Source organism: Anopheles coluzzii, chromosome 2, assembly GCF_943734685.1.
Source record: "Anopheles coluzzii chromosome 2, AcolN3, whole genome shotgun sequence".
NCBI lineage: Eukaryota > Metazoa > Arthropoda > Insecta > Diptera > Culicidae > Anopheles > Anopheles coluzzii.
In genome coordinates, this window is record NC_064670.1 from 24,794,050 (window position 1) to 24,816,410 (window position 22,361).

The 22,361-nt window shown below is 44.7% G+C and overlaps 2 protein-coding genes across 2 annotated transcripts; one reads left to right on the plus strand and one right to left on the minus strand.

Moving 5' to 3' along the window:
- Positions 1 to 903: 903 nt before the first annotated feature.
- Positions 904 to 3,783, minus strand: LOC120953236 (uncharacterized). The gene is made up of 5 exons (XM_040373011.2): positions 2,938 to 3,783; positions 1,955 to 2,120; positions 1,714 to 1,856; positions 1,450 to 1,591; positions 904 to 1,313 (listed from the first exon to the last, which is right to left on the minus strand). The coding sequence occupies exons 1-5, from the start codon at positions 3,005 to 3,007 to the stop codon at positions 1,058 to 1,060; spliced, it is 777 nt and encodes a 258-aa protein (XP_040228945.2). The 5' UTR covers positions 3,008 to 3,783; the 3' UTR covers positions 904 to 1,057.
- Positions 3,784 to 9,579: 5,796 nt separating this feature from the next.
- Positions 9,580 to 14,756, plus strand: LOC120953211 (uncharacterized). Its single transcript, XM_040372967.2, has 5 exons — positions 9,580 to 10,298; positions 13,309 to 13,468; positions 13,593 to 13,735; positions 13,939 to 14,080; positions 14,213 to 14,756. Exons 1-5 carry the CDS (start codon positions 10,211 to 10,213, stop codon positions 14,451 to 14,453), a joined length of 774 nt encoding a protein of 257 aa, XP_040228901.2. The 5' UTR covers positions 9,580 to 10,210; the 3' UTR covers positions 14,454 to 14,756.
- Positions 14,757 to 22,361: the final 7,605 nt, after the last annotated feature.

Consider the following 22,361-nt stretch of genomic DNA (forward strand, 5'->3'; position numbering starts at 1 on the left):
CGAATCCACCCCATAAAAAGAGATTCCCCGGAAGAAAGATGCTCAAACATCGCGCCTTTTGATCTCGAATGTAATCAAATTGAAATGTAACCAACCAAGTTACGCACTGCTGAGCTTACCACCCACCGTTAACCTTTTCACGCCAATGTGTGAACCAGAGGCTGAATGCCCTGAGGATAGTTCCTCTCTAACACGCCCCCTTATGCCATGTGGAGGAACTCCTGGAACGTTGGAAGCTAGAAAAAGGTTAAAAGTAACCTGAAACTGATGGAGCACCACTTTCACAAGCAAATTGAGGTCACCGGCCATGATGTCGTAGAACCATATCGCCAGCATATTGGAACGGAAAAATAGGGAGCAGTTCCAGGGAAAACGACTTGACCATCTCGTACCTACGGTACATTGCGAACGGGTATTAATTTCCTGTTTTCTGGTTTTCTGTGCACCTAACCCCAATCGAACGGTAGACGGCATCATGTGCTGGGATGCAGCACAGCTCTGCTTCAAAACATCCTTATTACCATGTGATTAAATTTAAAGATTGCTGTTCACTCAAACATCGGTTATCTGCCGATGTCGTGCCGATGTCATGCTACACAGAAGAATTCTAATTGAATTTGTCGACCCATCTTTCTCAGGGAGTAAGAATGGAAGCAATGGATTGAAGAAACCAACCGGCCATGACAGCATCCAATGGTATCAAATTTCTAAGAAACTGAATTACATTACGCAGCCGGACAGTTTTACAGTGATATGGAAAGTAGGGGGGCATCAGCATTTGCAGGGGGGAAACAATATGCTTTTTTACATTTCTGCATTGCGTCTGGTTTGCGTACTTACTGGAAAAGGGACAAATATTTTTCGTTTTTTTTTGTCTTCAAACACGCGAAACTTAAAAGGTAGTACATAAAACATTACTTTATTCATACGACACTCTTTACAGTCGCGTACAGCAATCGTTTTTTGTGTAATAACAATAAGATATACACACCCTGTATGAGACGGTACGCCGCGGTACGTACCGCGAATTACCGTTGTGGCTGGCAAGCTGTTTCTCCTACCGTACCGCACCGACCGTCAGCAGTAGCAGCGGGAGCAGGGGGAGAAGGAGGAGAAGGAGAAGCGGCACCGTGGCGTACTCACCGGGGACACGGACCGCACCGGAGCAGAGCTCATTTTCAATCCTATCACAGTTGAGGAAGTGCTTGTCGGTGGACAGCAGCTTGGCGATGCGGCGCAAAAACACGGCCGAGTCCGGTTTGCAGATGTAGCGGGCATTGTCGTACACGCAGTTTTCGTACGCATACCGAGCACTGTATAAATGGGGACGAAGAAAGAGAGAAAGAAAAAAACCCAAAAAAGATAGACCGAAGAAAAACGGTTTACTAAGACCGTTGCCACTGGCAGTGTGGTGCAGTAGTGCAGTGGCGCTGGGTAGGCCTTGCTTACCAGCAAAAGTTTACGTATTGAACATTGATCGACTGCTTGGTGACGCGGGCCATCTCCTCCTTCAGCACGCCTATGAACTGGTTCGAGCAGAGATCCCACTCGGGATGTACCAGCTGGAAGCAGCTCTTGTGCCGTAGAAATTCTGCCGAAATGGTAAGAAAAAACATTGCACCTCTCATTCGTGTAGCTGTTTTTTTTTTTGACGTCTTCCTGTTCTCATTTTAGGAGGACACCCAACAGTGATCAGCATCATTTGATACTTACCACGCTGGAAGGCTTGATCGTAGCACAGATACTCGTACAGCTTCTGTGCACCGTACACTTCGTTTTCGATAATTTTCCGCTGCCGCGCATTGACGCACTCCCTCAGATACTGGCGGACGCATTCCATTCCGCGGTTGAAGATTCTTGTTTGAGGAGGGCACAACAAAACAAATGGCAATGCAAGCAAGAACTCGGTATGTGGGCGTTTCCATTAGAGGTGAGGTTACACAGTAATACCTACAGGCACCGGCTGTTGATTTCCTCCAGCGAGTCGGGAATTTTAACCGCATGCAGTGCTTCGACCGCAACGGTTGGGGTGAAATTACGGAAGCAATTACCGAGCAACTGTCCTGCCCGGCCACATGCCGTTTCGGGGATGGCACCGTTGGCAACTGGAAGCATGAAGACTAAAAAGGGAGGAAAGGGGAGAAAATATGTGATGTGAGCCGATAGAAACAATCAACATTCTGTACCCTTTCATTCTCTTTCTCTCTCTCTCTCTCTCCAGTGTACTCTTCAGTCTGTGACAGTGATAACGCATCGAACCGGACGAAGATGGCAAGGAGAGCAATATCGAACCCTGTCATGTAATCGTTTACTTTATCCGTGCGTTTCGAGGATCTTTGTTTTAATCGTAACTCTCGCAAACTCCCCGAGGGGCGTAAGCATCACTTTCGGAAAAGCGATTGACGGGTTTTATCCGCCGGTGTTTAGTTGGAAATAGTTTATACCGTCCCACCATTCCGTCGGATAAACGACCCATTCAACTCGTTCTCGCTAATCAGTGTGAAGCTAAAGCATGCCAAACATCACAATGCCGCAGGCAATCTGCCGTGTAGGCTCTACTACTACGGACTGGGAAGATTGTTTTGCGCTAATTGACTTGTTTCTAGGCAGATAATGTTGGGCCGTCCTTAATCAAGCGGAAATATTCGCACGAAATATCCACCACACGCAAGAAGCCGAGCAACGTGGGTGAAGAAGCGTGGGTAGGGTTTGTCCCTTTGACTTTGCTACCAAGCCACCATAACCGAAGGTGGTAACCGGCCATGGAGTTGGTACCGTAATGTCAGGGGCAGTCCGTCAGTGCAAAGGTTGGTCTCGGTAATGGTATTGCGGTACAATGAATAATTTGATAAATGCCACCAGATGTATACGGTGATCGCCACTCACTGTTTGATCTACTGCTCGCGGGTCGCTTTTTGCCACTTTCCAGATACTTACATCCCCATAATGTACACCCACATATCCACCAGCCGATGCGTAGTCCACGTTCCGTGCGCTTAACCGACATGTTTAGCAGTGATGCAAACGAGGTAATTTTATCATGTTCTCTCAACCACAGTAAAATTGATGGTTTCTTTTTTTCATGTACACTGCATACTGCACAACATACGAACTCACACTACACAATTATGGCCAGCGCGGTACGTCAATGCAGATACACACAATGTAATATTACTTAGTTTTGTAGCCACACTCCACTTCACTTGCTGCAACGGTTCACGCACTTGCATGGCGCTGCCCAACTCGTCCACTCGCGAGAAAAAACTTATCTCACCCAGCCGCCAAAGCTTTTTATTGCAACCATTCTCAAGCGCGCGAGAAATTTGTCTGACTTGACTGATGATTCGTCGATGGTCGGCATGGTGGTGCCCGATATCATCACCCAAACCCGGCATAGCGCGCGCTTTTCGGCAACACAAAACCGAAGCCGCGCGGCTAACGAACCGAACTGATGGCCCGTGAGTGCCCCGAGCGCGTTTGTCGCTCACGATCGCGCGCAAACTCGGCCCCGCGTGTGGAAAGGAAGAAAGGAAGTTTATATTACTTCCAGCCACCAGGGCTGTTTGTTTGTTTGTTTCTGTGTTTGATTGGCTCATCATTCGCAGAGTTTTGCTATCGATGAGGACAGCTTGTTTGCGCTAGTTAAATAATGATTGCGTATAGTGGCTTTTTAGCTACGATGATCGGCTTTGTATAGCAAATGTGTGTTTGAGTGTGGAGCAATATTGATTAATTATATTATGATAAACTTATCAGGTTCTTCTATTGCTGTACTTCGTTTCTTTATCGCCGCGTACCAGAATATGGTAAAGAATATTCTAATCCGTCAGCTCCGTAGGTAATATGATACCGACCATCATCTAACACATTTCACTTTCATCGTCCGCGAGAACGCGGCGGTCGATGGATTGTGTGCAGTAAAATTAAAAAACTTTATCAATTACTAAGGTGTTGAAGCTTTTGAAGTAGAAAATTGATGTTTCATTCACATTCACTCGCAAAAGCACAACCATTTCGGGCAAGCGAATGGTGTGGTGTCCTGTGCTCTAGCTCAAAAGCTCACACACATCGCAAGACATAGGAGGAAATGGGAAAAAAGAATTTCAATTGCTTTCTTTGCTGTTTTACAATATGCTGAATGCTGCTGAGAGCGGTTGAAAGTTTTAATGTAAACGCAAAGTGTAGCGTACAAAAAAAAAGAAGAGACGCTGTGTTTGTGAATTTTGTTTGGTTTCCCGTTGCTTTGAGCTCATCGATGGTGGGAGCTTGCTTTCATTTATTTGGGACTGTTAGCGAGATGTTTATTTTCGAAAGTTGTTCTTTGCACTCTTTGCACGGGTTTTATGTGCTAAAAAAAGTAACCGTAAAACAACTGTAACAGAGATAAAGAAGTACAATCGGTACGTAATGGCAGTGCTTGGAGGAAAGCTTCAAGTAGAGGCAATTTCCGACAGCAGGATCTCATAGCAGAATCTAACAAACCTCTTGTAAGGAAGGAAGCTGTTTGTCTTCATCCTTCCATCTAATGAAAGATGACGCCTGACATGATTTTTCATAATCCGCATACACACACACACACACACGCATCATGATCGATGCATCATCATAGTCAATGCATCCACGGTGATTGATACCTGGAACCGAGAACCCCTCGACATAATCAAGCATGTTAGCCGGCTAAGCGTGCGTTTGATAGATGCACGTATGAAGCGATACAAAATACGCTTGAATCAAGTATCTCCCACATCAAGGAGCTTTCGCCTCAAGAATGAAGCGCAGAAATGCGGCCGTTATGGCGTGCTTCGCTTGTGCTGCCCGTGTCGAGTTTTAATAAATCACCTCTGTAGCGTGCGCTGCTGATAGACGGGATAGGAGAAAAAACCGCAAGCTTTTGCTAAGCCGGAACGAAGGCACACAATCAAGACACGCCAACAGCAGCAGCAGCAGCAGCAGCCTGCCGTGTGCCTGCCGGGGGAAAGTTTTACCATCAATATCACTAGCAATAAGCGACCGACCGACCGATGGAGCTGGATGATGCTGGAGATTGTTTTGACTGACGCATCCGTGGAACCAGGACGTCAGCTATACCCATCAAGATCAGGTAAGTGAAACCAGCAAAATAAAAACACAACTTTTGTTGTGGTTTATTTTTGCGTGTGGGCGGTTTTCCTGCGAAAAAGTAATGTTGGAATGTCATGTAATAAATATAAAGAGAGACGGAATCCCTTCTGGAAGCTTTCTTCATCAATTGTACAGTTGAAACTATAGGACGTATTGTACATTGTTTAAGAGTGATTCGGATTGAAGTACTGGCTGATCAATATCGGCAGGTAGTAACGGAATGCAAGTATGTTAATGAACGTATTAATTTAGCACTCCTGCGGGAAACGTCCCCCCGGGAAGCGCACATTCCACTAAATCAATGCGCCAATTGAATATGTCACTTGAAATGGTATTTTAACGATTTGCAGCCCAATTCCGACAGTGTGTGTATGTATGCTCTTGTTTGAGAATGTATCATTAACACCGATTTAATTGTTTGAATTGTTATTGTCGGTGTATCACGGGATTGTGGTTTATTAAATCAGGCCTCGATCGACAACTCAACTCTTCTTGTATATCCCACTGTTAATATATCGAAGAATGCCATGTGAACTGAGAAATTGTACCAAGATCTATTAAGGAGAACAGGTAGATGCAAAGCCCGTTGCTAGGTTGCCGTTTTCAGCTCTCTTTTGACAGTTTCCTGAAAAAGTGTTTACAAACAAACGGGAATAGCTAAAGCGGAAAAGAAGATGGATTTTATAGAAAGCATATTGTAATGCTTCAATTTCCTGCGGCCAATCACTCTTGGAGACATAAGGAGAAGTCATTTGAGTCTACTCTGTATTCAGAAACATTGATAGACTTTTTGATTGGTTGGCAATTCCGTAACCACCAACCACTACCGTCCGCAACGGTCTTGCAGGAGTAACCAAAAGCTTATTAGCCATATAACAGCACAGTACATGTCCCCACTTGATATGAGAAATTGCAATTAATCATTGAGAGTAAAATGGAACATCCAAGCGACACACACATGTACAATACAAATACCTTCCTTTGCTTATAACCCAGTGACTAATAATAAATGAAATCCTTGGATTATATCAGCCATGTAATATTCTAATTGCTCAAGTTAGTAAAGAGAAATGAGTGCAAAATGCCGAACAAAACTCTTATTCACGCCATAGCAACGTCCATCGCTAAACATAAACAATGTTCCCTTTAATTGTCAAAATTTTCCCATGGTTTTCTGTCAATTTTTGGCTCATGGCCTCGCACCTGTTAGTTGATGTGCAATGGAAACAACAACCGTTGTTAAAATTATAGGTAAGCACATTCTAGACCATTAAAACAAACATTCCAATCTATTTGTTCGTGAATAGTTAATCAATTGTATGAACGTTACGCATCGCAAAATATGTTGTTGAGTATCGAATATTTTACCATCAATCATTCATTTTGCAGTTGATTGCACTCGGTGTGGCCGGTGAAGTAACAGGGTTGATGCTAATTTTATAACGGTTTTGTGTAATTTATTCTACCATTGCTTGACCCTTCAAAGAATTATTCCACAAGTTTCATCTGCTTTGTGTAGAAAACCATTCATATATTCCGCTTTTTGCCAGCCCCATAAAGAGCGTTGTGAGCACCAGCAAGCTAACGTTTTGCGAGTTGATTTGATACCAGCACAACTGCGTATCGATTGCGCTACTACATTCAACCTACAAGAAATGAGTAAGTTTTTGTGTGTTTGTGTGTGTCTGCACCGTCTGCACTAGATAGCAGGAACAACAAAAAGGACATGGAGAAAAGTTTCACTCTGCTTGGCGTGATTGAAAATGCCCGAAAACAAATGAACACACAAAAACAAAAGAAAGACATATTGATAACGAGACGTGACAGATGTATGATGATAAAGAATCCAACGCCCTCGCCATTTGCTCCCTCCCCTCCTCCCCCTTTCCGTTAGTGTACATACAACTCAACGAACTTTGCTGAAAGCAGATAGCGGTAGCTTTGCGCTTTTTTGGAGATAGCGGTCGTTCGCATCGAAGCAAGCGTGAAACGCTTTGCTCCCTTTTGGTGTGGTGGACAGCATAAGAAGAGTACATTAGAAATAATGTTTTTGCTCTTACTCAATCTAGCGAACGTGTCAGGTGTGTTGCACGTGTTCCTTTTTTTAACCCACAAACACCCGGAAATGAACGATCATGCACAGTCAGCATTATCGTGGAGCACACACTGTTACCATAACACACTGTTACTATGCTTCAGTTAAACTGTGATGATAATTAAATCCATTTCAACATGCGGACGACACGCTTTGCGATAAACAAAGCATACTAAAACGCTGCCGGGTTGTGCCGGATGATGCGTGCTGACTTAATGTACAGCAAGTTCGGCTTACCCATATGGGTACACAGTACGTATTGGTTAGTGGAACATCGACTTGTTGTCCCGAAATGTTGCTGCACACTTGCTGGGAGGAACTTTCCCGCATAAGTTTCTTCCGTGCGGGCAACAGATGGTCGGATAAGTGTGGATCTTGTAGTGTACAGTTTGGGTCACAACAGCAAGCACATGGCATGGCTCATGCTAGCCGGAACTTTGCCTGTTAGTTCAGCGTCGAATGAAATAAGCATTAAGCGGGTGTACGTTTTAATTATACATTTTTTTCACTCCACAAGAATTTAATCATATTTTAACCAATGCCCTTACGGTTGAGTACATCACACAATTAATAAATTTAATTGAGTTTTTTTTCAACTTTTTTTTGACATTAAAAAAACACCGAAATCGTGACGCTGTGGCCGTGGGTTGGCTGGTTTATTTAATTAAAACATTTTTCACACCACGGTGTACACCCGTTTGCTGTTCTTCCATCGCTGCTAAATAGCCGTATCTGCCAGGCCTGCTGCCCGCTCGCAAACGATCTGTGTATATTAATTAACTTACCTTTCACAGTCACGAAACAGCAAAAAAAGAAAACATAAAAAACGAAACAAAAAAAAACGCGCCAAACCCCACCCAACCTATCATCTACTACTGGGCTAGACCAAAAACAGATACCATCCGAAAGTCCGGCAGGAAGTTTACCGGCATCCTTTCAAAGCAGCAGCGAAAATGGGATGCTCATGGTGTTTGTGTATTTGTGTGTGCACACTCTTTCTAAGGAAACGCAACAATACCAGCAACAAAACGAAAATCACATCGTTCCGGTCCAGGTTTGGGGGGAAACACAAATTGAGGCAGTGGGTGTGTGTGTGTGGGTGTGGGTGTGTGCGCTTTCTAGGGAGGAAAAGTCTGGCTCATTTGATTTCACGCGCGACAACTGAATTCCGAGAAGTTCTGTCCGGCTGCTAACACGTGATAGCACGTGTTTGAAATACGTATTGGTTCAACCCAGGCCGGAGCCGGGTCGTCGAAGTGTACCCCATGCTGAATGGATAATTTCGGCTTCTGCTTTTGGCTGCTGTGGCTGTGATCTGACCGAAGAATGTAAAACCGAGTTGATAGAAATCTTTTCCAACTGCCTTCGGGTAAGGGGTCACAAATGGGGTCGTAGTCCTCCCAAGTGGATTATTTTTATTTTATTTATGTTTTCGGACAGGTTGAGAATCTGACCCTGAACAACATTCCCCCACCGGCGCCCTTGCTTTTTGTATTCAATGCAGCCAACCGGCGGCATTGAACGAACTATACATACTTTTATTTGAAAAAAAAACAACAACAACCTTTCCTTTGATAGTGTCTCACAAGTGGGATACCGAGAGAATGAAAATTAAATCATGAACGCTCAATCAACACCTCGGCAAAGCAAAGTGTCTGTGCATTACAGGGTTTTCCAGGAGTTCTCATTGACATCGTTTGACTCTTTCTTAGGTGAAATGAACTTAATATAATGGAAAACGGACTCTACAGCACTCTTGTTGATCCAAATCCAATAGGAATTTCGAAGGAGCCCGTCCAAAAAGGGTGCCATAGAGTCCAATTTCTAAAGGCCAGGCTACATTGATCGTACTCTCTGGTGTAATTTTGATTTTTACTAGCGCACCTAGCGGCGGCTGACCGAAGCATTTTTCTAAACAATTTGGAGCCGCTTCAGAAAATATTTAATTTTTCCATGTTTTTAACTTAATTGGGACGAGAAAAGTTTTGCAAAAGGTAGATGCACATGTCTTGCACGTATTGCATCCATTTTCATGGCAAAAAATGATGGAAAAACTACTTAATTTTGAGATCCGGCACGATCATTCCCTCGATGACCAAAAAAAGCTTCCACCAGCCGCCGCCAGATGCGCTAGTGAAAATTGAAATTACACCAGAGAGTACGATCAATGTAGCCCGGTCTAAACATGTGAAGTTCACTTCACGTAAGAAAAAGTCAAAGAAGTGTCCCACAACTATGACAACACCTGGAAAACCCTGTATTTGGGGGTACATTTTCAGTGTACAATGAGCACTTACAGGTTTGTTTACGTTCGCAAGTTGTTTGATTTTGTAGTTAGGCTTTTTGTGCCGTTCTGCTTGTTAAGAAGTTTTTCCCCGTAAACTTTTCTTTGGTACAGGCTTTGTGCGGAACAAATCGCAAAGCGCAGCTTAGCAAAGGTGGATGGATGATGGTACGACGCTCTGCTGGTAACTCAGCTACTGAGATACATTGAACATTGAGCCGAACGAGCGGAATGGCAAGAGTGATGCGGTGGGTGCGGCGGATTAATGGCTACCACCCATAGCCGTGCAGCGTGTGAGTGGTGGAAGCTCGTTCCGAATACACCGTACTAGCGTAGCCATGGTAACGCGCAGCAGTACGGCCAGCCAAGCAGCACTCGGTGGTTTCCATGGGAAAGCTCAGTTTGTACTATTCGCTCTATCGCAACGGTTCACTATACAGCATATCCGGTTAGCAAAGGGCCCCCGAAAGCATCCGAAACGGAAGTGTGGCGTGTAGTGTAGCGTTTCGCGCGTTAGTCGTGTTATCGCTCGACAGAAACTAGCACGTGCCGGCAAGTGTATAGTGCTGCTTCTGTACCGTATGCGTGCACTGGTTTGGTTTGTGGAATAATGTTGTAAGTAATCGGTGAAAAGTGAATGTGAAAAAAAAACAGGTGTAAAATATTGCATCAAACATCCAAAAAGCTTCGAAAAGTAATTAAAACCCAAAATGAGGCCCCACATCAAAATGCAACACCACACCACGATGATGCTGAGGATAATTGTTTTCGGTTACATTTGCACCACCACCTTCTGCGGTAAGTAAACAGTAAACAGTGGCCTCAAAAGCAGATTAGTTGAGCTCAAGATGAGCCGAAAACGTGACGTGGTAGAACACGGTACGATCTGGTACAATATACATCTATATGAGAAAACCTTTTTCCCCTTCGTTCGTTATGAACTACTATTGCAATCGTTCGCTCAGAAACCCAATAGTAGCCCTCGGGGTAGGATCTTCAAACAAGCGCAACAAAAAAAAAACAGCGAAAAAACGGGCCAGCCAGCACATATATGGAGATCCATCTAATGGAATTCTTTCAACCTTGTCTGGTAGCGCAAGCCGTAGATTGCCCCCAAGCATGAACGAAGTGTGTTGAAAGACTTTCGGGCCATCCCGCCCGGTTTTTTGTTGCTTTGCTTCTTCCGCGACACGGTGATAAACAAACAAAGACATAATGGGCAAGTCTACGTTCGTCTACGCAAGCTTGGCTAATAAAATCATCCATAAATTGAGCCGCCCAAAATATAATGGATCCCGGCCCCGAGGCCATAAGGTGCAAAAAATGTAACATTTTATGCCTAGGCGGGCACGTGCAATGCTTTCGCTTAAAGTTAGTCAAAGGTTCGAGAGTAAAAATTTTGAGTTTTACATTCCGGCTACGGTTGTAGTAGTCTCCAACAGGGATTTCATTCAGAAGCATCTGCAAAATGGTACGAAAACTGTTCTACCGAAATGTTCGTTTAGTATGTTCATTTACCCATAACAAGGTAAAGGTAGTGAAAGCTAAAGGTCCATTCCTAGACCGTTTTTCCAAGAACGAAACAAAGAATTTGAGTTAGGGGCGCAATCGAATTAGGACAAGCACAAGCAATGCAAGCTGAACGAATGAACGAATTAGCAAGTTCACTAACGACACTCTTATCCACAGCAGATTGTAACTTCATTATGAGGCGTTAATGAGACTAATCTACCTTCCAGTGCTCAATTTTACTGTAGAAGTTTATCATTTTCAAGCTTCGATAAAAAGATTAAAATGGTCATTCTGAAGGGAAGAGAATGGCATTATCGTGCTGTTGTGCTGCAGCAGGAGATTATAGCAGTAGAGGAGGATAAAACAAGTGCTTGTAGAACAGTGTATGATACATACTAAATTTAGCTTCAACCTCACTTTGTCTTATTTATAGCGCACAATAAAAGCACGATAAAGATAAATCATTAAAACTCTCCCCAGCAAACCGTTGTACCGGTCAGAAAGATAATGCAAACCAAAAATGGAATGGAATGAAAAGGAAATGATGTTTTCTCTATGGTTTTGGGGCATTTTTCTAAGAGGGAACGTTATAACAAGCTTTCTAGAAATAGAAGCGAAATGTAAATGAAAAAATAATGCTCGCTTCTGCTTAAAAAGTTCATACAAAAATGACGGACGGACCGTGTTTTCATTACGAGCTCTCCAAAGGATGTTATGCCATATCTACTTGATTTCAACTTCAACCTAATAGCTGCGGAAATTCAAACAAGAGAGAAATTATGTTAATGTTGCAAATCAATGTAGCACACACAAATGAATGGTTTTTAACTGTAAATCCCAGCCACTAAAAAAAAGGTTCCATTTCAACCTTCTCCCGTTCGGTTTGGGGGGGGGAAAGCTTTCAAGAAAAGTGTGCAACCCACGGGTTCCGGGCATCACAAAGACCCATAGCAGTAATCCTTTTCTATTGTATGTCTGACCCCCCCCCCCCCAACCCGTTCCGTTCGGGCATTGAAATGAAGTGCTTCATTTCCGTGCTCAGCGTACCGGTCTCGGAATAACGTTTGACATCTTATGCACTCTCACTCTCTCTCTTTCTCTTTGCAAGCGTCGACAAGTTAAAGTTGAGTGGAGACAAATCTTCAAACCAGTGTGTGTGTGTGTGTGTGTGTGTGTGTGTGTGTGTGTTTGTTGCTTTTTTATTTGAAGTGCACCTTGACCATGATTTATGACGGTCGTCGTGCCCGTTTCGTCTGCCTCTTTCCGGGTGGGACGGGGGAGGGAGTCGCCCTCGCCGGAAAAGCTATTGCCTGTACACGCCGACGATGCGTAAATGCCATCCCGCGTGTGCTGTCTGTCCGTTCGCCCTACCACGGGGAACATTGCATTCTTTGCCGATGTCGAAAGCGAAATTCCGGCTACGAGGAATCTTGTACAGACTAACGGAAATAATTCAAACCCCTCCCTCCACCTTTATGTCGAAAGCATTCTCCCAAAAAAACACACACACACACACACGCACTCATAGATACTTGTTACTTTAGCTTAAACCCCATCACCACCACCGAACAACTCTCTAATTCCGACGATAATCATGTTTTGAGCAGTCCGGTTCACCCACGGCCCCAACATGGGGTTATGGCATGACATAGCATGGCATGACATAGCATGGCAACATCACGATGGCAGCCTGGACCTGTTTACTTGTGTGGGCGATAAATATCCGCCCCGAAAGGAAAGTATTTGATCATCAATGGGCTGGCTAGCACACGCGGGGGTAGAGAAGAATTTCCCCAGCGAAAACGGGAAGCGGGTAAATGGGGAAACACGGCTGGAACACGATGCCGACCACAACCACGACGATGGCGACAGGATCAACGATAGAAGGAGCATTAACGTGGTCGTAACGAAAATATCACCACCACTGAGCCAGGTCAGACAGGCGGAGGCTTTGCTAACACGTGTTGCCTGTACTGCTCACAATCACACGTGTAACAGAGACTACTCCTCATGGGTCGACTGAAACTGTGTAAACACGGGGAAGGGTTTTCTTCATTCGTAGGAGCTTACTTTGATCAAATCTAATGCTCGCGTCCCGTATACGTTACTCTTCAACAATCAAGCTTCGACGGGCAGCCTGTCGAAAGAAGCAGCGAGAATGACGTATTCTGCTCAACAAACTTTCATCAAACCAGTTCCAGTGATTCCGTCCCGTTAGCGCCTTGTCTGGCGCAACCTACAACAACAAAACAGCTCACACACGACACACGCTGTGCTTTTCCTCTTTCTTTTCCAGAGCCTGGCAACACATTGGCAGCCTTCCCCGAACCGGTCTGCGGACAGATATCCCAGATGCTCGACGGCTGTTTCCACAACGTCACGCCTAACGCTACCGCCGAGCTGCTGCACACGGTGCAGATTCCAGAAACCATCGAGCAGATCAACAGCCGCTGCCTGTACGTCGTAGCCTACTGCTTGTATTGCGTGTGATTTCCTTTGGTTCCTTCGCTTCGGTTTTTCCAATTTGCTACCAACCGCTTCTACCAACCACTGATTCCTAAACCGCTTTATTCGTTCAAGGCTGTTCAATCGGGGCATGGACTGCGTGGAACGCTATCTGGATGTGTGCGTAGACGCGAAGGAGCGGTTCATCATCGACAGTGAGGTGTACGGTGCGAAGCGTTTGTATCAGTTCCTGTGCCGTGATCGAGCATTTCAGCAAGGTAAGGCAGGGGTAAAAATGGACATTTGTGCGGGTAAGCAACTGTTAAAATCATCACGCCTTGGTTTTGACTCTAACTCTGACGCCCTTGGTTATGCAATCTGCAACACAAAATGTACCTCTTTTGGACTTTACACGGTGTGGTACGATCCCATCGACAGTTCTAACAGCCTAACTGCCCTTTCCATCTGCAATTTGTTGCAGAATTCCTCTGGCACAAGGACTGCTTCCAGCTGGTGCACCGAGATCTGGACTCCTGCTCGAAACGGTTCGTCTCCATTCTGAAGGAGGAAATTGCCAAAACCACCGAACAGTCGCTCAACGAGCAGTACATGCATTTTTGCTGGTAAGCTTACCTCGCACCTTCACCTTCTTCTTCTCATACCATATCGTAATCATTCAGTCACTTCAATTTCTCCTCTCTCTCTCCGCTTGCTCTTTTTTCCCATCTTGCGTCGGACTCGGGCGGGGGCTCTAGTGCTCGATACGCGTACGAGAACTGCGTGTACATCAGCGCCCGGTACAAGTGCAAACCGGACTCGGCCGTGTTTCTGCGCCGCATCGCCAAGCTACTGTCGAGCGATAAACACTTTCTCAACTGTGATAAGATCGAAACCGAAGTGTGCTCGTCCGTTGGCCGGCCGGCTGCTCGATGGTGGTGGTGGTGGTCGTCGTCGATGGCCGCGCTGTTTGTTTTGTCGTTCGTCGTCAACGCTTAGAAGAGGCATGTGGACAGGGTTTCGGAAAATGTAATCCTATTTTCCGAAGCACCCGCTACAAAACCCCCGGTAACCTCGGTGATCAATCCATCCATTCATTGTCACATCCGGTAGGGTTCTTTTGCTTTTGCTTCATGTCCACACTCGACCCTCCTCCCCTTCCTCCTTCTCCTCTTCCTTCTCCTTCTCCTCCTCCTCCAACTCTTATACGAATAGCTTGTTATTGTATTTGGACTTTTACAATGTGTTACACCACCATCGCTTCGCAGTGCGAGCTGGTGGGAATAAAAAAAAGCAAAATTTAACTCAAACTTTTGTTTCGGCGTATGGTGTGTTTTTTTTTATTAAGTAGAAAGAAAGGACACTTTTGGTGCGACTCTGTGTGATTGATTGTTTACGGTTGTTGAACAGATGAAGAGACAAAAAGAGGCAAAGAGAAAGAGAGTTAACTTAATTCAAACGTTGTTTTGTTTTTGTTTTGTGTTTTGTCTTCTACTTTCAACATATTCATCTTTAATCGGATAACAAAAAATAAACAAAAACAGGAACAGAAAAGTGTACTTGTGCTTGAGGGCAGATGAAATATGTTGGCATCGTTTGTATCGCCTTTGCATACAGTTCCTCCTTGCGAAGAGAGCAGAACGGCATAAATAAAATGGTGCAACTTTGGCACTGTGCCAAACACAGTGCCTACTCTGACAGCGGAACAAGCGAAACATGAACGGGCTGGATTTTACGTGCGACTCATTCCCCCCTGCTGCTGCGTGTCAGCCCCAACACAACCTAATGTCTTTTGTTTTACGGCATCTGTTGTGGGGAAAATCCCTCGCGAAAACGGGATGTGACGGGGTTGGGGTTTTCCCCCAAAAAGAACTTCAAGTCGTGTACCGTACAAAACACAAACCGTGCCTTCTCGTATTCGTTTACTTCAAACCTATTTATTTGTTATCAAAAAGTGCACGTGAAGTGAAGCATCTTATTTCAAACCAAACCTGAGAGAGGCAACATTCTTTAGCATCAATGGAAGTGAGTGTAATTTAACGCTTATTATTTGGCAAGTTTGTCCCAGAACACCGTTCCCCCCTGGTGGCAATCGCTAATGTTTTATGGAGGCAAGAAAGGTGGTTTAGGTTGTCACGTTGGTACGTTGAGAGTGATTAATTTTTACATGAAAATTATGATTTTCTACCGAATCTACCGAAAACCTATTGCGCTGATTGGATTTCTTAAATTGGTTTGTGGGTTTTGCAGCACACGATTGCATACCCACTCACTGGCGCGGGGGGGGGGGGGTAATGTGATGTTGATTGATTTTCGCTGTTTATTTTCCGCCCTTTTGTCGTTCATTCATCAATTGAATGAAATTCATAATACAAGCCAAATTCTCCTTACAGTCGAAGTAGGCCAGGGGCGGGGTTGGATGAAGTTTCTACGTAACAGCTCATGGAGACGCCTGGTACGCTTGCCGATGGAGACGCCTGGTACATGCGCCCATGGAGACGCCTAGTACACGGCATCCATGATGGAGACGCCTGGTGCTTTACTCTGTTTTTGTAGGTCAACAAGATCGTTCGAGCACTGTACTGTTTTGCTATCGATAAAAATGCCCCGAAGTCCGAATCAATCGATCAATTCGCGTTTGCTTGCTGCAAAGGGAAGAAGGACTGCATTCTATTCATAACGAAACTTTTGCTCTTCGTTAAAATAGGCATCGGTACGATTGGCAAAATGACACGAGAAAAATGAATGCGATTCATTTCGAAGCAATCAATCAAAACTTGGAACGAACTGTGACATGAAATAAAAGACACATGCCTGGGGTTTGATTTTTAAAACAACATCCAAGGTAATCACATTCCGCCCGAAAAACAAGGCAAAAGTCTCTGCTTCCCTTACCCAAGCGCATTGCTTATTAAATACAGGTTTCTTACCGCTTTCGTCACACATGGAGAGTTGCTTAATTTAAATTTCGCACAAACACACACACACACACACATACTTAGCATTTCGCCCCAAGGATACACGCATAACGGAAGCCTTAAAGGCCAAAGTACATAAGATATGTATGTATGTTTGTACATGCTTTTGGCAACAGTAGCTCCACGAAAAGTAGGACAAAAAAAAGTGGTTGAATGAAACATGGAACGAAGGTAAATGGCAAGGTAATTCGTTCTATTTCCGATACACCTTTTTCCTTTACTTTTGATCTATTTATCCTTCCCCCTTTGAACCTGAGACCTTGTAAGAAGGGAAACTCGTACGCCATCATTTTTGTCTTCCGTATCATTCGTAAGGATACTACGAACAGTATCAGTACATTATGCAATAGACGTTATTACGGACGTGACGAAATGGTTCGTAGTTGCTGCCAAACCTCTTTGGTGACATATTACACTGTTAACTTTTACTGTCGTACGTGCTTTCAAGTGATAGCAAATAGCACATCGCCTGTACACTTTGCCAATGAAGTGACGCACATACTATTTTTCTTTATTCCAACTGTATGTATAAATAAAACATTAAACTTCCAATTCACTTCACTGCATATGTTCCAGTATATTCCATCAATCTTCTCTAGTTCTCTAATGCATTTTACTACCTTTTAAATGCCGAACGTGGTCGAACACCTTACTGAATATTCCATCAAAAATGCCGCACCCGCACCAAATCCACCGACTGCATTATTCAGAAGCTTCAGTAAGAGGAACGAAAAAAAGATGGCCGTGATTTATTGGCCTAGCAAAAAGTAAAAACGCCAAATCATTCCTCGCGACCACATTGCACCCTGTCCTTCATCACCTGCTGTCCATCACAACCAATCTGTGGGCACGTGGCTGTATGTTCCCGCCGTGCGCTAAGCATCCCAAAGTATCCCCGGTGGAAAAATCAATCACTGGCTGGCTGGCTGGCTGGCTGGCTGGCTGGCTGGCTGCCAGACGACCGTAACCATCATCCCGGGAGAGATTGATGGTAAATATAGGGAATGGTAATATTAATATGCCACCCCGTTGTCCATTCCGCTAAGGGCCAAAAAGCACGGCATTCAAATTTACCTTAACCCCTATCGGGTCAAACATCAACCATACGATTACGGGGTCGTGCAGCAGGAACACACTGTGCGGTTGTTGGTTCCACTATTGATGGAACTTACAGCTTGGAGACAACTTCCTGGCAACGGTTTCGGTAGGATCGTCTTGCGGTATCCGGGGCCTGGTGGACGGTATCGCTATGCCATGATACAAATATAATTGAGTGTAAAAGCGAACGAACGAACAGCCTACGAGAGCGCCGTGTCCTAGCACCGGTTCCGTTGCCGAGCAGGATCATTTTCTCTGACCATTCCTTTTTTCCACATCACTTACCAGCTTCTGTTTGCTGCTTTGGTGCGCGAAAACAAGGAAACGTCAACAACAGCAAAAAAAACCAGTGCGGGAAATTAAATTACCCATCACCCAATTCACCGCCTGCTCTTCCACATCGGTGGGCTAGATATTCCGACACTCAGGGGAAGAATGTGCACTTACACATTCATTTACGCTCGAGCGATGAAGCAGTGCGAAACGGAACTTTGCGCGGGGTGATGCCCTATTTTGGATGGCATGGGCAAGACGGCTTCGGCACAAGATATCACCTTGTCCGCCCGGCACACCCCGAGACACAGCGTACAGGAAAATGGCTATAAATTCTCACCGAAGGTCAAACTCTCCCACCCCGTACGGGTACAGCGCGATAAACTCGGGTGCGCGCGCGGAACGAAACCGCCCCTCCCGTAAAGGGGTTGCAAACACGTACTATACACACATCTCTGTGCCGCGGAGCGTATGAGAACTCGAGAACTTGGGGACTTTTTTGTTTTGCCTTGGAGAATAGTTTTGCCCGCTCCGTCTCCTCCTTCGAGGTTCATAGTTGGCTAAAACATAAGATTGTTACGATTTATTGACGCTCAACTGTGGCTTCTGCACTTTCCGGGGGATTGAGAATGGGATGAACCGCCCGTTGTTCCGTTTGAACAGACACTGCGCTCGCGTTAAATTGAAAAGTTATGCGGAAGTGGTAGAAAACAGAACCCCACTCGACTAGTAGGCATTGATTGTACGCGCTCGTTCTGTTTGCCACACGGTAGCGCGAAGGGCAGTTGCGAAATCTAATAACGACATTTTTAAATTATTTAATGGCTGTTCAGCACGACCCCTTAGTAGGCTATTTTAGTGCACAGGCCATTATTGTGCAAGCAATTGATGATACAGCAGCATTCAATTAGTGCTAAAAGGATGCCTGAGTTATGCTATTATACTTGGCTTTTTTAGCTTTATTTTTATTTTAATGAATTATTTCGAAATCCCTGCTCAGAAGGAGTTCGATCTAAAGACGATTTGAACCCAAGACAGGAATTTAAATTTAAAGCAGTATTCAATACTCACCGGCCGGCTCCTTCAAGGCTAGACGGTTTCTGTTCCCACACAGACCGTCGCCCACCTGTAGAAAGGATTTGACTATTTTGGTTACGTCTAAAAAGTCACCTAAACAGCCAAAGAAAGATACGGCAAGGAAGTAGCCAAATTTTAATGCACATGAAAAAAAACGTGTATTTACACAGCCACAAATCATATTGAACGATCGCTTTCAGAGAAATTTGTCTAATTTGTAGTGTTTATTTTTTATGATCACCATAACCTCGTACCTGGTTTGCTTGCAGATGAGAGACAACAACCAACAACCATTTGAGGCCTAATCCGACCCCCCTTCCAAAAAATATCGCCCCTTAATTTCACCTGTTTAAATATTGTAAAAAAAAGGCACACTTCACCTGGCTTATTAATCGTTGTGTAAACATTATGGTTTATAAGCACTTTGCACTCAGCACTCATATTGCTTACCGGTGCGGAAGAAGTTCTCGCCGTGCTTTGCGATCCGCTTCACGCCACGCTGCTTATCAGAAAGGACAAAGCCGCGGCATACCGTTCAGTGGTACATTACCGAGGTGTGTGTGTGTGTGTAAATTCAGTCGATTAAACAAACCATCAACGTAAGCTGTGAAGGACCTTTCTTTGCAATACCGTAGCATGCGAATTAATTTTCACACCCAATTCTTTCGAGAGATGGAGGGAGAGAGAGAGAGAGAGGGAGGGAGATACACAGTAGGCGGTGCTTTGCGTTTGTGCGTATTTTAGGACACATTTTTGTTTGCTTTATGTGCGTATGTGCGGCTTGCTTGCCGATAGGTGGGCATATGGTCCAAACTTCTAGACGATAGCGTATAATGCCTGTCGGATTTAGAACCTCACATTGCGCCGTGAAATACACAGGTTCAACAAATTCGGTGTTAAGCACGGTTGAGACCGCTTTCCCCATATTGCCATATTGTTAAAGGTGCTGTTTGGCAGCCTCATTGCGAGCCACAAACCACCGGGCTTTAGCCGTTTAGCTAATAGCTGTTGGTACGAAATGCCGTTACTTATAGCTGGAACCACTTTAAACAAACACACACACACACACACACACACACACACACACACACACACACACACACACACACACACACACACACACACACACACACACACACACACACACACACACACACAAATTAATTCAAAGTTTTCGTTTACCACAAGCGGCGCAGAAAACCACAGGCCGGTATAATAATAATGAAGAATAATCACCTTATTGATTTACAAATTTCTGCTTCAACGGCACTACAATGTGGCTAATGCATAATTGACAGCAAGCTTATTCTAAAGATTGTAACAAGCAAATATCTGTCTGCGCCTACTAGAATCAACATTCTCATTTTATAGTTCCTGGTCATGGTCTTCTTGTGTGCCATATTTAAATTCCGCTCCAACCGGCTTTAACCTCAGCCGTCGTCAATGGTGATGGTAAATCCCTGTTTGCCCCCAAAACACTGTATTGCGGGCTAGATCAAGCTACCACAGACTTACAAAACCCGGCAGATTTAAGTTTTACATTGAAAGTCATCCCTTCATCGTTTCGGTATGCTTTTCTCGCCGGAAATCACACGTCCGACATTGTTTTGTTGGATACGTGTTCATTGACACCCACACACCCACACACACACTCGCGAGGAAGGATATAGTAGGACCTAATGCTAGTCATTGGATAGCTTGTTGTATCGAAACGATGGCATGGCAGCGAGATCTAATATTGTCTAACCCACGCAGAGCACGTGTCCGGCTGGGCAGAAGGTCAAATCCGACGAATGTCAACAACTACCGGGGCACCGGTCGGTCGGTGATGATACTACAAGGGATATCAATGGCGGATATCAAACAGACGGTATCATAATTCCGTTTGTTTTGTGTGCACATGCTTACCACGTCACGCGATAGAGAGAGAGAGAGAGAGAGAGAGAGAGAGAGAGAGAGAGAGATATTTGTATCCTTACTGTGCAGCTTGAATACAAATTTGATTACGAAATGTCGGCTGATCCGTCGGCTACGAATTGATTAGGGGCAATTTCCAAAATGTTTTACTATAATGACCGGTAGTAGAGTAATTTGCAACACGATTCTTCTGAAAACTTACCCCATTCCAGCAGGCCCGGTAACTGTCCCCCTCGTTCCTACTGATTTTACATAAAATTCCAATTTTTAATCAAACAAAATCTCCACCGGTTTTAGAGGATTGTTCCGGCAGCGGTTGCTACGGTTCGTGGCGAGCGCACATTGTAATAGAGTGGAAATAGTAGTTCCTATAACAACAACCGCCACCAAACATCAATCATCGTGGGCAGTTTATGTTGATTGATTGCTTTATGCAGGGGGCCACATCATCTTCATAACGATCGCCCCATCGTAGCTGGCGATGAAGCGCACTCAACTCACGTCGTGTGCTCTCACTAATGAAAGCTATCCCAACCCCCTCCCCCCACCCCCCATCAGAGACTGTCCGCATCGCATACTTTGGTGGGTTCGAGAGACTGATGTTTGTGTAAGGTCAGCATCAACAGTTTGCATTGTCCATCCAACGGGAAGAGTTCTACTACAATGGTAAGGTTGTGTTACACTCACGTTTCGCGTAATAAAATCTAATGGAACAAAATTCATCCCTATCCTTCTAGAATCCTGCATTAAAGCGTCACACAACAGTGACCTCAACCCAAATAGAAATTACTCACGCGGGACCCCTCACATCATACGATATGCTGCGGCGTGAAAGCAGTAGCACAAAAAATCACATTCACAAAAAAACACTCTTTCCATAACCATTTTCCGACAAATTTGCAGCCAGCTTTGCGCTTTGGCTGGGATGCAAATGATAATGAATGCTTTTGATTTAGTTTACGCCACCACCGTGGCGGCACGGGGCGCGATGGCTGCGTGCTTTTTCTGGTGCTGGCAAAATGGATCCACAACGTTCCCCATCCCTGCTTTTGGCGTGCATACACATTTCGCCAAAATGTGCGAAAATTCACAAATGATATAAATATTAATTAAGCCGCATGGGTTGGGGCTACTGGCTGCCGTTAAGCACCGCTGATAACTGTGCAATTCTCGCGCCAGAGAATTCGATTAGAAGAATTTTGAACTGTACGAACCGTACACGACTGTTGGATTCTGAGATTTGCAATAATATAATCTAAATTCACATTAAGGAGAATTAACGCTGCTGGCGCAATCACCGCGCGCTTATGCGTCGGTATCGGATATCGCACTATCTAGAGGCTGGGTCAACCATATTAGTGTAACTGTTTCGGCAAATGGGTTGCCCGACGACCTCATGCCCGACAGGGCACGTGTTTTCCAGGAAGAGAATCACACATCTGCATATTGATTAAATCATACTCGTGGCAGTTATGGAAAGTAAGCAAACTCTTTTTAATACAAAACTCACCAACTTTCACCGGAACGTTTCGGATTCGGGGAGAGCGCGCACAACCCACTAGTG